General features: G+C 57.6%; 5 protein-coding genes across 5 annotated transcripts; 3 read left to right on the plus strand and 2 right to left on the minus strand.

The window, feature by feature from the left end:
* Nucleotides 1–372: 372 nt before the first annotated feature.
* INS49_004125 (uncharacterized protein) lies at nucleotides 373–3,564 on the plus strand (the record flags this gene model as incomplete). Its single annotated transcript, XM_043164915.1, has 3 exons — nucleotides 373–1,633; nucleotides 2,018–2,298; nucleotides 2,833–3,564. 3 exons carry the CDS (start codon nucleotides 373–375, stop codon nucleotides 3,562–3,564), a joined length of 2,274 nt encoding a protein of 757 aa, XP_043018565.1.
* A 73-nt stretch (nucleotides 3,565–3,637) lies between these two features.
* Nucleotides 3,638–4,070, minus strand: INS49_004126 (uncharacterized protein; the record flags this gene model as incomplete). Its single annotated transcript, XM_043164916.1, has 2 exons — nucleotides 3,638–3,967; nucleotides 4,044–4,070. The coding sequence occupies 2 exons, from the start codon at nucleotides 4,068–4,070 to the stop codon at nucleotides 3,638–3,640; spliced, it is 357 nt and encodes a 118-aa protein (XP_043018566.1).
* Nucleotides 4,071–4,839: 769 nt separating this feature from the next.
* Nucleotides 4,840–5,807, plus strand: INS49_004127 (uncharacterized protein; the record flags this gene model as incomplete). Its single annotated transcript, XM_043164917.1, has 2 exons — nucleotides 4,840–5,391; nucleotides 5,784–5,807. 2 exons carry the CDS (start codon nucleotides 4,840–4,842, stop codon nucleotides 5,805–5,807), a joined length of 576 nt encoding a protein of 191 aa, XP_043018567.1.
* Nucleotides 5,808–7,180: 1,373 nt separating this feature from the next.
* On the plus strand, nucleotides 7,181–8,430 carry INS49_004128 (uncharacterized protein; the record flags this gene model as incomplete). The annotated part of the gene is made up of 4 exons (XM_043164918.1): nucleotides 7,181–7,381; nucleotides 7,474–7,971; nucleotides 8,036–8,061; nucleotides 8,115–8,430. 4 exons carry the CDS (start codon nucleotides 7,181–7,183, stop codon nucleotides 8,428–8,430), a joined length of 1,041 nt encoding a protein of 346 aa, XP_043018568.1.
* A 362-nt stretch (nucleotides 8,431–8,792) lies between these two features.
* Nucleotides 8,793–13,417, minus strand: INS49_004129 (uncharacterized protein; the record flags this gene model as incomplete). The annotated part of the gene is made up of 3 exons (XM_043164919.1): nucleotides 8,793–11,918; nucleotides 11,991–12,482; nucleotides 12,545–13,417. 3 exons carry the CDS (start codon nucleotides 13,415–13,417, stop codon nucleotides 8,793–8,795), a joined length of 4,491 nt encoding a protein of 1,496 aa, XP_043018569.1.
* Nucleotides 13,418–13,935: the final 518 nt, after the last annotated feature.

The following is a 13,935-nucleotide window of genomic DNA, read 5'->3' on the forward strand; positions in this document are numbered from 1 at the left end:
ATGAGCCCCAGGGATCGTCACCGGAGCCTCATCCCAACAATTTCTCAATATATAATATTGGCTTCACGCTGGTTCCTGGCCCATACAGTGCGCAACGCAGCGCCGGGCCTCCCCTTTATGAAGAGTATGGCACTACCTCGTCTCCCATCAGGAGTCTACTTCTCTATGTTGGCTGACTCTTTCACCAACGAGGAAAATTATATTCGAGAATACCCCGCTTTCCCTGTAACACAACGGACTGCCGAAGTCAGCCAGCTTCATCACACTGGTCACACAAGGAGCCTCACGGCGGTCGACCCGCATCTAAATCTCCCGCCGCTACAAGCGCCGCAACTTGAGCTATGCCTACCTCTGCTCGGCGTATCCATCGACATGCAGGTGGATTTCAACATCGCAAAGACGAGACTGGTTCAGACTTTCACGAACCACGGAAATATTTTGATTCCTGAGGCCTGGTATTCTTTTCCGCTCTACGATGGCGCGGCCGTCACGGCATTCCGGTGCGAAGTGGGCGACGAAAAGGTGCTGGAAGGCATGGTTAAGCCAAAGGACGAGGCCAGACAAGAGTTCAACAAAGCGGTGAAGAAGCAGGAAGCTGCGGCTCTTGTCGAAGAAATGGCGCCCGACGTCTTCCAGACGACCATTGGAAACATTGAACCCAGAACGAGCGTCAAGGTTCTGATCACTTACGTGGAGGAGCTCCACGCTGATCTCAGTGGCAACGGAATTGTTGTAACTATCCCGACCTCCCTGGCGCCAAGATACGGCACGCCCCCGACGGGCTATGCGACCTACTCGGGTGTTAAAGAGGTTGGCTTCTCCCTCGTTGTCAGTGTCGCGTCTCCAGGGCCCACAGGAACTATCATCTGTCGCAGCGGCCATGGGATCTCAGTCGAGTATGGGAAGCTGAACCACGTGCCTGAGGCGGCCAGCTTTGAAGCCCTCGCTGAGCTCCCGAGTCAGGCAGATTCTGGTCTTAATCCAAAGCACGCCACAGTCCGCTCGGCGAACAATCAAGTCGCAATGGACAGAGACTTCATCCTGTACATCCCCTCCGCTTATGAGTCCCTGCCGATGTCTTGCGCTCTGCTGGCTCCACCGAGCGGCTCCGACCTTGCGGCTATGATGGTGACGGTGCGTCCCAGTGAACTCTTTTCAGACCCGCAGGAGTCCATGGACGAATTCGACGGGGAAATCCTCTTCCTTGCCGATCGTTCAGGCTCAATGGAAGGCTTAAAGATGGAACAGCTCAAGGAGGGGCTTTTTGTGTTTCTAAAGAGCATCCCTGCGAAGTGCAAGTTCAACCTCTACTCTTTCGGTAGCGATGTGTCCAGCTTGTGGCCTTGCTCTATGCAGTATGATGAGTCTACTTTGGAGAAGGCTCTGCGCTACCTTTCCACGTTCCAGGCAGATTTCGGGGGCACAGAGGTGCTCAAAGCCTTAAAGAAAGCTGTCGACGATCGTCGAGTAGCAGATGTCTCTTCGACACAACTTATACTTCTGACCGATGGCGAGATCTGGCAATCAGAGGAGACCATCGAATTCGTTCGCATGAAGACGTCGGAGGCAGGGAGCCAGTTGCGTTTCTTCAGCCTCGGGATTGGGAATCAAGTCAGCCATCAGCTAATCCAAGGTATTGGATTCTTCGGTGGTGGGTTTGGGGAAGCCCTCTCTGCGGATGCGCACGGTAAATGGAAAGAAGCCGTGATCCGCATGCTAAAGGGCGCTCTGATGCCAAAAAGCTGGTCCTATTCGATTGGCTTTGGTGACCAATGGAGACCGAAAAGGCTTGATTTGGACAGTTTCCCAGAAAGAACTGTCACTGGGGCACTGGATCGGATTTCTGGGGCCGTAAATCCCTCTTTCGTGCAAGCCCCAAGCACAATCCCAAGGTTACATCACTTTCACCAACAATCGGTTTATTTTCTGCTCAATAATACCAGCGGTAAGCTTCCGGATCATGTCATCATCACTGCGAGCTCTCAGTACGGCGGGATCAAGACGGCTACTCTGACAGTGACAAAGGCTACGTCCAACAACACCATTCAATATCTTGCCGCCAAAGCCGCCGTGCGAGACTGTGAATATCAAGACACGCCGGAGGCAGCCTCGCCGAATCAGATCCGCAAGAATGCCAAACAGCTCAGTCAAATGTACACCATCTCTAGCAAATGGACGTCCTTTGTCGCTGTCAGCAATCTACAGCAGTCTGCAGAATACGAGGACGTCGAGGTCAGCCAGTACAAGGCGCCCTTGGCTGAGCTGGATCTCTTGGCACGCCCACTGGCACGCCCACTGGTGCCACGCATCCACCAAGCCAGCGCGATCGCCACACCTCAAGCTTGGGCCGGAGGACTAGAGACGCTTGATATGCAATGTTTTTCTACCGAGCCCTCATTGAGGCGCACACCGGGGGAAAAAGGCGCCTCGAAGTCCGGGGCCGTAAGCTACCCCTGGTGGCCTGTTACAGAAATGTGTCCGTGGCAATCAGCGGCGGATGATCCCCCCTGGCCTGTCATCGCGCCTGCGGCACAGGGTGGGACTCTGGGCGCTGCCGCAGCAACTCAAGAAGTGCAAGACGATGAAATCCGGTTCAACGAGATCTTGCAAACCCCTGGTGTGCTTGACAAAGTCTATGACTTTTACGATCCTGATGATGCTATATGCGATTGTATACCCCCCCAACACGAGATTTGCAACCCAGCTAACACAGATATCACCCCGGGCCCCTCCTTGAACTATTGTCAGATAGACAATCGTCCTCCAATGACTTTTTTCGGGCCGACTGTTGGTCCACGCCAAATTGAATGGCAGGTATTCGTCCAATGCCAGCGCGCAGACGGTCTGTTCCAGCTCGACAAGACCTCCGAACGCTGCATGGCCCAACACTTTTGCCACGGCACCCGGGGGTCGCTCAGGCGCTGGCTGGCGAGGCGCGTGAAGGAACCTGCTGCGGATGATACCGAGGACAACGGACCCACGTGGATCCTAGTTAACACGATGATGGCGTTGGCCTATATCCGTTCTCATTTCTATGAGCTACGAGCGCTGTGGGTTCTCATGGTGCAGAAGGCGGAAGGAAGGCTTGCCTCACTGTTGAACCCGGGCCAATGGGAGAGACCAGATGGGCCAGCGGCCATAGCGGCCTCGGCTCTTGCGCACGCGCACTATGGCCGATGCTCACAGGGAAGTGGCGAAGGCTCATGGTGGATGCATAACCCTGGCAGGGGCCGTTGTGGTGTTTGTAATCCACAAAGTGAAGAGTGGCCGTCGGCAGTGATGCACGATGAGTATGAGAAGTGCTCTGTTTCAGGATGCGACGTCTCTGTGGGTAATTGGGATGAATTCTGGGCACATGCAGTTGAACAAGGCCACATCTACTCGTCGTGTGAGGCCGCCAGACTTCGATACAGCGTGGACGCTGCCGAGGCCAAAGGAGACATTGTGAGTGGAGATTTGCAGAAGGCTGAGAGGAAGGTGATTCAAGAGAATCCAGAAGATCAACAGGTTCGAAACCAGTCAGCCACCCTCAAGCGAAGGAGAGACGTTGCAGACGTCGGTTGACGATGATTGTGAATTCATTCGGAGGTGATGTGAAGTACAAGTATCTGAAGGGGAATCGTGCGTCTGCCCTGATTTACTCAACAACAGGAGGAACATAGCATTTTAAAGGACTCTTAAATAGAGCGAGGCCGACGTCAATCCAGTCGAAGTCCTTATCCTTCGCTCCGTCTAACCTGATATCAAAACGGAGGTATAGACTGGCCAGTGCAAGGCACATTTCACACCGAGCCAAATTGATTCCAAGGCAGCTCCGAGCCCCCTTGGAAAATGGCACGAAGAATTTCTCGTGTCTTTTCTGTGCCTCCTCGTCCTGGGTGAGCCAGCGCTCAGGCATGAATGGCTCTGGTTTCTCGAATGCATACGGGTGCTGCATTGGGAACAACACACCCATGCTCACGATGGTCTAGGTCCAACATGTGTGATTAGTCAATGTAGGACGCATAATGGAAGAGAGAATAACACGACCAAGAAACACTCACGTTTCCGGGTATGAAATCGTCGCCCATTTTGGCGCCTTTTGCTGGACGAGTCTCGAGTTCTCAGAGGTCGTCGTTGGAGCTAGAGCAACTGTGGGGTAATATAATGTTAGAGTTCAGGCTGCTGTGAATTAGTGGGAATCAGCACAATACTTTGACAGCGGCATTACATTAGGCAGCCTCCATAAAGAGCGGTACAGTACTTTGATCGCCAGCCTATGAGCTTTCGTAAACATTGAGCCGTCCTGCATTCGCCGATGTGTAACACCCAAGCTGAAATATCTGGCCCATAAATAGGTTCGTTGTGCACATACGGCCCCCAATCGGGGTAGGGATGTCCTCGAGGGCTCACAACTGAGCCCCGCCCGTGTGAACCGGATGTGACCATGCGTATCGCCTGTGGAAGTCGTGTCAAGAGAACTCTGGTTGCTATGCTTTTGCTTTCGCTGGTACTTCATTTAGGGCTATAAATGGCGAGGTTGCTCCAGATGGTTCTCGTAGATTGTCAGCGTGCGCGCGGTGCGATCCGTCTGTCTTAGAACTCGTCACCGAGGGAATTTCTCTTGCTCTGTACCTGCATCATCAATACCAATAAAACGAGCTTAAATATTCCAACTTGGCCCTTTATCGAACCCCGGCACTATCATCGGGCTTCCCCACCATGGACAGTGTTGGGTTCGTTCCTGAACCCAGCTGCGGCCGAGGTACGGTCAGCATCATTTGGAGCTGTTTAACAACCATATTCTTTGTCGTCTGGACCACAATCCATAACGACTACCGCCAGAACATTCCAAGGGTGATGTGGGGTATTTGTATCTTCTTCATGCCAGAGGCCCTGCCAGCCGGAGCATTACAGCAGCTTCTCATGGCGAGGCGGCTCCAGAAGCGTCTTCGGAGTATTCGGGGCTGGGATTCTTGGGCTCTCGAGCAGTCATTCCTAATCGTCAAGAACGGGGTCAAGGACAAAACAACTGGAAACCTTCTCACAGCCGATAGACTGGTGGAGCTGGCAGAGGCAGGCCAGCCAAAATATCGCGCTGGCATCCACATCGACATGCTCCCGCAAAAGGACGACATTGGCAAGAGAAGCAAGAAGAGCTGGTTCGAGAAGTTCATTGCCGGCGGGCAGGCCCTGTGGTTCAGCGCAAACATCACATCTCGATTGTTAGGAGGGTACCGGGTGACGCTGCTGGAGGACGTGACGATGGCGTACGCGTGCTGCGGGCTCATCGCCATGGCGGCCTGGTTCCGCTGCCCACAGGACATCGAGGACGAGTTCGAAGTCGACTTGAGGGGGTTCGAGGGGGTGACAAGAGATAGAGAAAGCAGTCCCTGTAACCTGCAAGTGCTGGTCAGCAGATGCATCTCTTGGCTGGTGATTCTGAGCCTCGTCATCGTCACGGGGGTTCATTTGGCTGCCTGGCAGTACCCGTTTCCCTCTGCGGCCGAGTCGTGGATTTGGCGGTCCTGCGCGTTGGCTGCTCTTCCTCTTGGATCCCTCATCGTATATTTGAACAAAACGAACACCCTTGCGGTCACGTTTCCATTGTTTGCTCTTGCGCGGCTTGCCTTATGGACAGTGGCGTGCACTGCCTTCCGTCGGATGCCACCCTCAGCGTTCGACACGCCGAACTGGTCCAATTATTGGGGTCATATTGGGAAGTGAGGACCGGAAAGAGAGACCAGTGAGGTCTACACGAATGTGATTGGTAACTCCATCGTGTCAGCTCTTGGGGCGTCTAGTCGGGCGCGAGGGTTGGTGGCTGATGGGTATGATGGCGATTACGGTGCAGACCAGTACTGTGCTGCCTTGTGTCTCCATGTCATCTGAGGCCCATCCACCTGCAGTCTATATGGTTACACTGTCACAGCGACACCGGGGCATGGGGACAAGCCGGTAAAATAATTTGCCGGTCAATTTTCTGGGAGTTGCAGCTTTGTGGACTGTCAACAATGAAATCTTACATCTAGCGTCGATATACGGTGATTCACGTTATCATATAAGCAAGAAAGTAACCTCTTCTGGCAAAAATTAAGAATATGATGTTCAAACCGCATCTTGTGTTGTCTTGTTTTGTTGTTGAAATGCGCGGCAGGGACAAAGTAGTCTCTAAGCGTACAAGCGGCTGGATACGGCTCTCACAAGCTCACGAGCTCGGAAGGCGCTTGCCCGATGAGGGTGGAAGGAGCGGGAGACGGGAGATAAGGAAGAGTGGACCCTGCAGCCGAGAGCAGCAGGTGGGACCCGATGACGGAGAATGACAAGGGCAGCCCCAGGATGCGACTTCCCCTAAGTGCAGGAGATGGCTATACCTGCACTTAGGGGACAACACCAGAAAAATCATCACGGCCCCCTTCTTGGTCTGACTTTGATCTTACTCAATTTGTTACGAAATGGCGCGCCATGGAGGGGACAGATAGGCGGTCGGCCGGTCAGCTGGCCTTTTTGCTTCCTTGCACGCACTTGGTCCTGCGCCCCTTTCGCTCGCTCGCGCCCGTCCCATTCCGCTGCCGATGCTCATTCCTGTTGTTGAGCTGGCAGCGTCCGGCTGGCCTCAAGTCGGTCTATTTAAAGGATGGCCGACACCCTCTTCCTGCTCGTCCTGGATGAGCCATTTTCAGACCGGCTGGGACACGACATTGATTGACTCTTTTTGAGCGGCAGAGTGCAGTGCAGTGCAGTGCGACCGAATTGAGATCTGATATCCTGTCGATAATCCGCGCAGTCCAGATCACCACACCCTCACCGGCAGTACTCGCCGTCGTCACACAGCATCAAGCAACTGAGACAGGCATCTGATCTTCACAAGCAAGCCTCCAGCTTCAATTCCAGCTCCAGCTCCAAGCTCGAGCCCGTTTGCCGTTGACCTCCGCCGTCCGTGCCTGCCGCCAAGCGTTCGTGCTCACTCCCGAGCTCCCAAGGTTGCGCCCTAGCAGCGTTCCAACGTCACTCTCTCTCTCGAGCTACTGCTGCCCGTCCTCCCTTCCCTGGCCCGCAAAGCCGAACGGCGCCGACAGTCAGTCAGGTAATCAGCCAGACTGCAATCCTTCCTGTTGTCACCACCACCACTTCAGAGAAACAAAGACACCTCCATAAAGGACCTGGCCACCACTCCTTCCATTCCCTCAACCCATCCATCATGGTCCCTCCAACCCTCGAAGACCGCACTGCCACCGCGGCTGGCGACAGCAACGGCAGCGCCAACAAGAAGCGCAAGGCTAGCGTCTCCTACGGTCACTACAACCACTACAAGGGTCTCAACACTAGCATGATCAAGTCCAAGTTCCTGTCCAACCCTGAGGACTTGGGTGTGGTAGCTGTTGGCTTCTCCGGTGGACAGGTACGTCCGGGACCCCTCAATTCCAACCTAAAATAGCAAGGTAGCTGTTTCCAGGAGGGTTTACATGAAAGCTAACACCACTTCCCGCCCAGTGCAAGCCAGGTGTTGACGCTGCCCCCTCTGCCCTGATCGAGTCTGGCCTGCTGACCCAGCTGCGCGATGAGCTGGGCTACAAGCTGCATGGCGACGACACCGTCCACCTGTACACCGACCTGGTGCCTCAGGCTGGCAACGACCCTCCTTACCGCGGCATGAAGAACCCCAAGGCCGTCTCCGCTGTCACCCGCCGCATCGCAGACCAGGTCTACAGCCACGCTAGCCAGGGCCGTCTCGTGCTGACCCTGGGCGGCGATCACTCCATCGCCGTCGGTACCGTCGGCGGCACCGCAAAAGCCATTCGCGAGAGACTTAACCGCGAGGTCGCCGTCATTTGGGTGGACGCCCACGCAGATATCAACACCCCAGAGACGTCTGGATCTGGTAATATCCACGGCATGCCCGTTGCCTTCCTAACGGGGCTAGCAAACGAGGACAAGGAGGAGTACTTTGGCTGGCTGGAAGAGTCAAACCGCCTGTCACTGCGGACTGGTGTACATCGGCCTGCGGGACGTCGACGCGGGCGAGAAGAGAATACTGAGGGAGAACGGCATCAAGGCGTTCAGCATGTTTGACATTGACAGGTTAGTCCCTCTTTTGATTTTCGGAAAAACAACAGCTAACACCTGCCAACCAGACATGGCATCGGCCGCGTCATGGAGATGGCCCTCGCCCACATTGGCAACGATACCCCCATCCACCTCAGCTTTGACGTCGACGCCCTCGACCCTCAATGGGCTCCCAGCACGGGCACCCCCGTCCGCGGCGGCCTGACACTGCGCGAGGGTGACTACATCGCTGAGTGTGTGCACGAGACGGGCAACCTGATCGCCATGGACCTGGTGGAGGTTAACCCCAGCCTGGTGGCCGGCGAGCATGACCCTGGCGCTAGCGAGACGGTGCGCGCGGGATGCAGCTTGGTCAGGTGTGCGCTGGGTGAGAGCCTCCTGTAGGGGGATGCATGTGTCGGCTAGATGATGTTGAGCAGGAAAAGCGGGTGTACTTTTAAATGCTGGACCCATGTCAACAATGGTCTCTAGATGTCTTTACCCAACGCAATGCAAATTGTGTTATTCTTCAGGTGTTCATTTGCATCTGAACAGCCGAGTGAGACTTCCAAAACGTATGCATGGCTTACAATGAAGAAAAATTGTTTGGAGCACGGAGCGAAACCATTCGCGCATGAAGGCCACACACTGACACGCTGCATTCATTCTGTTAGGCGAACTTCTATAGTCGAAAAGTAACCAGTCCATCATGGATATAAGATATTCATCCCGTCATGATCCCCCAGACGCCGTGCCGCAATCAAAAATCAAACCTCTTGAATCCCAAGAAGCACTCCAGGAGACGCCGGGTTGGACATGGGCGACGACCCAATCGACCCAAGGGAATCAGATCTCAGCCGCGGCGACCGCGGGCTCTTGGGCACTAACCACTGTGCCTTGGGCATATCATCCCCTCCGCCCACCAGCGCAAACACAACACTCTGCTCGCTCGCGGACCGCACCATCGGCGGCCGCGTGGGCGTCCTAGGCGTAGGAGGCGCCTTGTCCCCAGCGGCACTCTTGACACTCCTCGCGCTCCGCTGCGACCTCAGCCTCGACCTGGCCCTCGCCCTCGCCGCGAGCACGGCCTGCTCCCGCGCCGTCTTGCACGCGCGGCGCAGGACCCTCTCGAGGCGGAAGGAGGCGCCGTAGACGGGCCGCAGCAGCACGGCGGCGCTGGGGCGCTGGCGGGCCTTGTCCAGCACCGCGCCGGGCACGTCTGCTCCCGTGGTGTCCGGGATGCCGAGGAGGCGGGTCCAGCGGCGCCAGATGCGGCAGCCGTCGGCGGTGAGGAGGCGCAGGAGGCGGGCCTGCGGGGGGAAGTAGCGCAGGGCCCTCGGGCGGAGGAGGTGGAAGAGGAGGTTGTCTACTGTGTAGCGCAGGAGGGGGTAGGAGGATGTCACGAGGGCGCGCTGGGCCTCGGCGTTGGAGCGGTGGAGGCGGGTGGATTCCTCCTCTGCCTCTGAGGGGGGCTCGGACGGGGTGCGGATGTGGGCGGAGGTCGTGTTGCTGTTGGCGCTGCTGGTGCGGCTTAGGGAGTCGAAGTCGGTCATGTTTAGGTAGACTAGGCATGTGTGCAGGAGGGCGTAGTAGCTCGTGTCGATGAGCTGTTCTATTGTTGGGGGTGGTTGTTTTGTCTTGCTGCTGGGGGACTGCGTCGGTAATGGCAACGGCGTGAGGATCTGGAAACCTCTTCCTTCGAGGAAGAAGTGTCGCACCGACTCGTGGGCGGGCACCACGCGCTGGAGGCCGAGTGGCTCGGACGAGACCTTGCTGTTGCTGCTGTTGGTCGTGCTCCTCGACTCCCCATCCAATTTCACCAGCCCTTGCGATATTCGCCGTGCCCACCGCCAGAACTGCGACGGGTTGTCGGCCGGTACGTACTCTGCTCCTCCGGCTGGTCTTCGTCGCAGATCTCGCAAGCTCATCGGCGGCTCAATGTCGAGTGCTCTCGCGCCCAAGTCACCTCCCTGTTCCTCGGCATTCCTACCGTTCTGCGGCCAGACAAGCATCGTCAACCGTATCGCAACCAGCAGCTCGTTCAGCCTCAGCGCCTCGGGTGCCAGCATGACCCACTGCATGAGTACCAGAGCAGCACGCGCCTCGCCCACGCTCAGCCGCCTCAGCTTCCAAGTATAAAGATCGTCCAGCCTCGCCTGGCCGGGATCCTGCGCCCTCGCCGCCGCCATGACCGACGACGACGACCCGCTGCGGCTCCTCGAGGCGACCTGCAGCATGGGGCCTGTCCCTGCCCCTGCTACCACTGCGGGTGGGCTGACCTCGGGCGCGATGTCGTCCAGCATGCTGCACACGATCTCGCCCGACACGCCGTCCTCGCTGGCGTCGTTGACGATGGCGACGGCGTGCTCGAGCCAGAACATGACGCCGCGCGACCGCTCCGCCAGCTTGGCCGCCAGGACGTCCCGGTCCTCGATGTCCGGGAGGAGGGCCGCCTCGATGTAGCTCGCGACGTCCTCGGCGTTGGACGTTGCAACATCTACCGTCAGCATTGTGCTCTCCTCCTCGCCCTCCTCCTCCTCCTCCTCGTTGCGCACATCCTCCATCGCCGCTGCCGCGCCGCGTGGGCCGCGCAGCCATTCCGCGTATGAGTCCCCGTGCTTGATCGCCATCCCGGGGCCGTCGAGCTCCCGCGACGCGACGCAGATGCTCAGTGTGCTCCGGCGCGCGAGCTGGGCCAGGCACCAGAGGAGGTCGCGCGCGGTGGCGGGTGCTGTCGTGGGCGCGATGTCGACGAAGACGAAGATGCGCCTCGTACCTGGTGTCTCGACGACGACCGCTGAGTTTGTGTCTTCGGGGCGGGCGGCGCTGGGTTTCTTGCCCTTGTCTTCCTCCTCGGGTTTGACTTTCACTTCCGCCGCACGGCTTCCCTCCTCCCTGGCCTGTGCTCTGGTCTGTGGCAGTTGGAGTCGCAGGTAGTCCTCTAGAAAGAACGAGACGAGGCGCGCGCCGTCCAGGTAGTGGTGCTGGCTGCTGTGTCCGCTGCGCAGGCGGTCGTCATCTGCGATAGCATCGTCCTCTTCGCCGCCGTCGTTGCGTTCGCGGGCAGTCCGGCCTGCCTCCTTGCTGCCGCCGACGTCAGCAGCCAGCTGCCCCTTGCGCCGCGGCCCCTGAGCAGCGCCTTTAGTAGCAGCACCACCGCCGCCGGGGCCACTGTTCGGCCGCCGAGAATAGACTTTGGGGTGTTGCGGCTGTGGCTCCCGGGCCCCGGCGTCACTTTGCGTCCTGTCAGGCCGGTCGCATGAATCTGCCTCCCTGGCTCGCAGGGATGATGCCTTGGCCAGCCCGCCCACAAGGTTCCGCAGCCGCGGGTCGTGCGCCCACAGATGCTGGAGAATGGTCCGCAGGGGGGATGCTGTTTCATGTGTCGGGCCACCCGTGGGCGCGCTGCTGCTGCTATTACTGCTTTTGCCCGTCTGGTCGGGAGGGGTGGTGGTGGTGGTGGTGGTGGTGGTGGTGTACTGTTTGTCCTGGTTGGTGTCTCTGCTGTCGTAATTATGGCCCGGTGCACCGTCTGATTTTTGGATTATGGACTCGAGCAGTGATTCGCCTTCTACAATGACGGTGGTAATGGCGCTGCTGTTGGTTGCAGGCGACCACTCGGTCGAGATGTGGGAGATCAGGGATGACAGAAATTCCGACTTGCCGCACGCTGCTGGACCGCGGAGCCAAAGGGGTTTGTGGCGGTCTTGAGGGTTGTTGCGGTGGTACCATGACCTGAAGGCTGGATGCTTAAGCAGCCAAGGTGGTGCCTTACGAGTTGGCATCTCTGGAAACATTATGGTTGGCGTCGACGATTGGGGAGGCTGACTTGTGCTTTCAGGCACTGCCAAGAATCGCAGGCTGGCCTCCTCTTCCGGTGTCAAGCGGTGCTTCTGTAGGAAGTGAGTGTGAGTCGCCTTGCAGCTCAATTTCGTGTCGCGGAGGAGAAATCGTGACCCTCTTACCCTTAGCAACCGATGGTGCGCCAGCCTGAGAATGAACGAGGCGATCGAGCGATATCCGGCATTCCCAGCCGAGGCAAATCTGCACATGTTGAGATGGTCCGCCTCGATATACTCCGACTGCTCTTTCTCACCCTCCAAGGACCCCGAGTCTCGACGAAGCGCCAGAGCTACCCAAGGCCACAGTGTGTCGTCCGCCGGTGGAATAATGATCGTCTCTCGGTACGTCTTTACCGGGAAGCCATACTCATGCCGTATCGCCTCAAGAGCGTCACGGCCCTCGTAAGCCAGTGGTGTATCTCCGCCAAGGAGGTCTTGGAGGACATGGTCATGCATATCCACGCCTATCGCCGCGGCCGCCATGCTTCTCATGGCTTCCACCATGGTCCCGCTGGCCGAATCCCTCAGCGGACACCCGATGAAAACAATGCCTGCTATCGATGCGAGCATCGGCCTGTTCTGGGTGTCTTCGTATGAGTGTGCGAGGCGGAGCATCTGTTACACATGTCAGTAAAAGTGAGCAGGGCAGAGTGTGCCCAAGGGAATGATTCATCAACCTCTTTGATAACTATCCCGCCCGTGCTGTGGGCTACGAAGACCACCTCTCGGCTCTGACCGTGCTCCCCGTAAGAGGCAATCAGATCATTCACGTCGTTCAACAGCTCCCTGCCCCGACTGAAGATATCGAACTGCCCCGGGACGAGCATTCCGTCGGCTGTGCGCGTGCGGAACCCCCAGGTGAATATCCTGGCGTCGCAACACAAGTCTGGAAGCAGGTCAGAGGGCCAAAAGGTCGCCAGGTCACAGGCCTCGTCGGCCTCCTCGTCATCGCCCGCCCATCTCCGCAGCGCGGGCCTCGACCCCCCAGGTGGGCTCTGCCGCGGCGCTGGGGCGGCGCGACGGTTGCGGCGGGACCCCCGCCGCTGGGTCCTGCCAGGCCTCTGGGCCGTGACATTCTCGGACGACCCCCTAGTGCCGTCCGAAAAGTCAACCGACCGCGGGCGGAGCGGCGATCCGAACACGCGCAGCCGCGGGGGCGCTTCCCCGTTCCGCGGCTTCTTGAGCGTGTTGCCCTTCTTGAGGTTCGGGGAGGCGAGGTGTTTCAGCGATAGCGCTCGCACGGGCTCGTTCTCTGATGATGAGGCGAGGTTTGTTGATGACGGCTTCTTGGCTGGGGCTTCGTTTGCTGGTGTGTGAAGCCATGTCTTTACTGGGTGGCCTCCCAGGCCGTGAACGAGAATGATGCTGATTGTGGTCAGATAAGACTGTGAGCGGACCGAGGAGAAGGAATCATACTCGAGATTGACATCGGTGCGATTGTCTGGCTCATAGACCACGCTGAGTCCAGTGGACTTGATATTCTCTCTCGGGATCTTCATCGCGCACGCCGTGAAATGTTGAGAAGCCAACAGCACGAAGGTTAGGCGCATGCGGCTTCGTACAAGGGTGATCGTTGATAAAGCAAGTTATGAGGAAGACATGATCAGCTCATGATGCGTCCTTTCACTCCGCAAGAAGCCGCGGGAACAGCCGGCGCGAACGACAAGCACTTGGCAGGCTGCAACGCGGACGTGCCTTCATTTCGTGTTGTTGTAGTGGTGGTGGTAGGTGGTTGCTCTAGCGCCCAGGCCACCACACAAACAAGCTCTCGGCCGAGATGTATATGTTATTATAGTTGCCTGGGTAAACTTACCAGGGCAGCTGGATACGGTCCAGATACGGTCCAGCCCAAGAACCCGGGGGACGTGTACAGTTGCACTGCAGCAACTTTCCGGATAGGCTCACATCCGGATCCTTGTCAACTGGTTCGCAAGCTCGGCACGTCTAGTCTACACTACTTTCGCGCCCGGGTGCAGCGGCTACCAATCCTCTTACAACACTTGCAATGTACGTTGCCGAGGGATACGAAAAAACCACGACGCCCGGGAAGGAAAAAACGCGCTTGTGA

The sequence above is a fragment of the Diaporthe citri genome (genome assembly GCF_014595645.1).
Source record: "Diaporthe citri strain NFHF-8-4 chromosome Unknown scaffold_11, whole genome shotgun sequence".
In the NCBI taxonomy this organism is placed as follows: domain Eukaryota; kingdom Fungi; phylum Ascomycota; class Sordariomycetes; order Diaporthales; family Diaporthaceae; genus Diaporthe; species Diaporthe citri.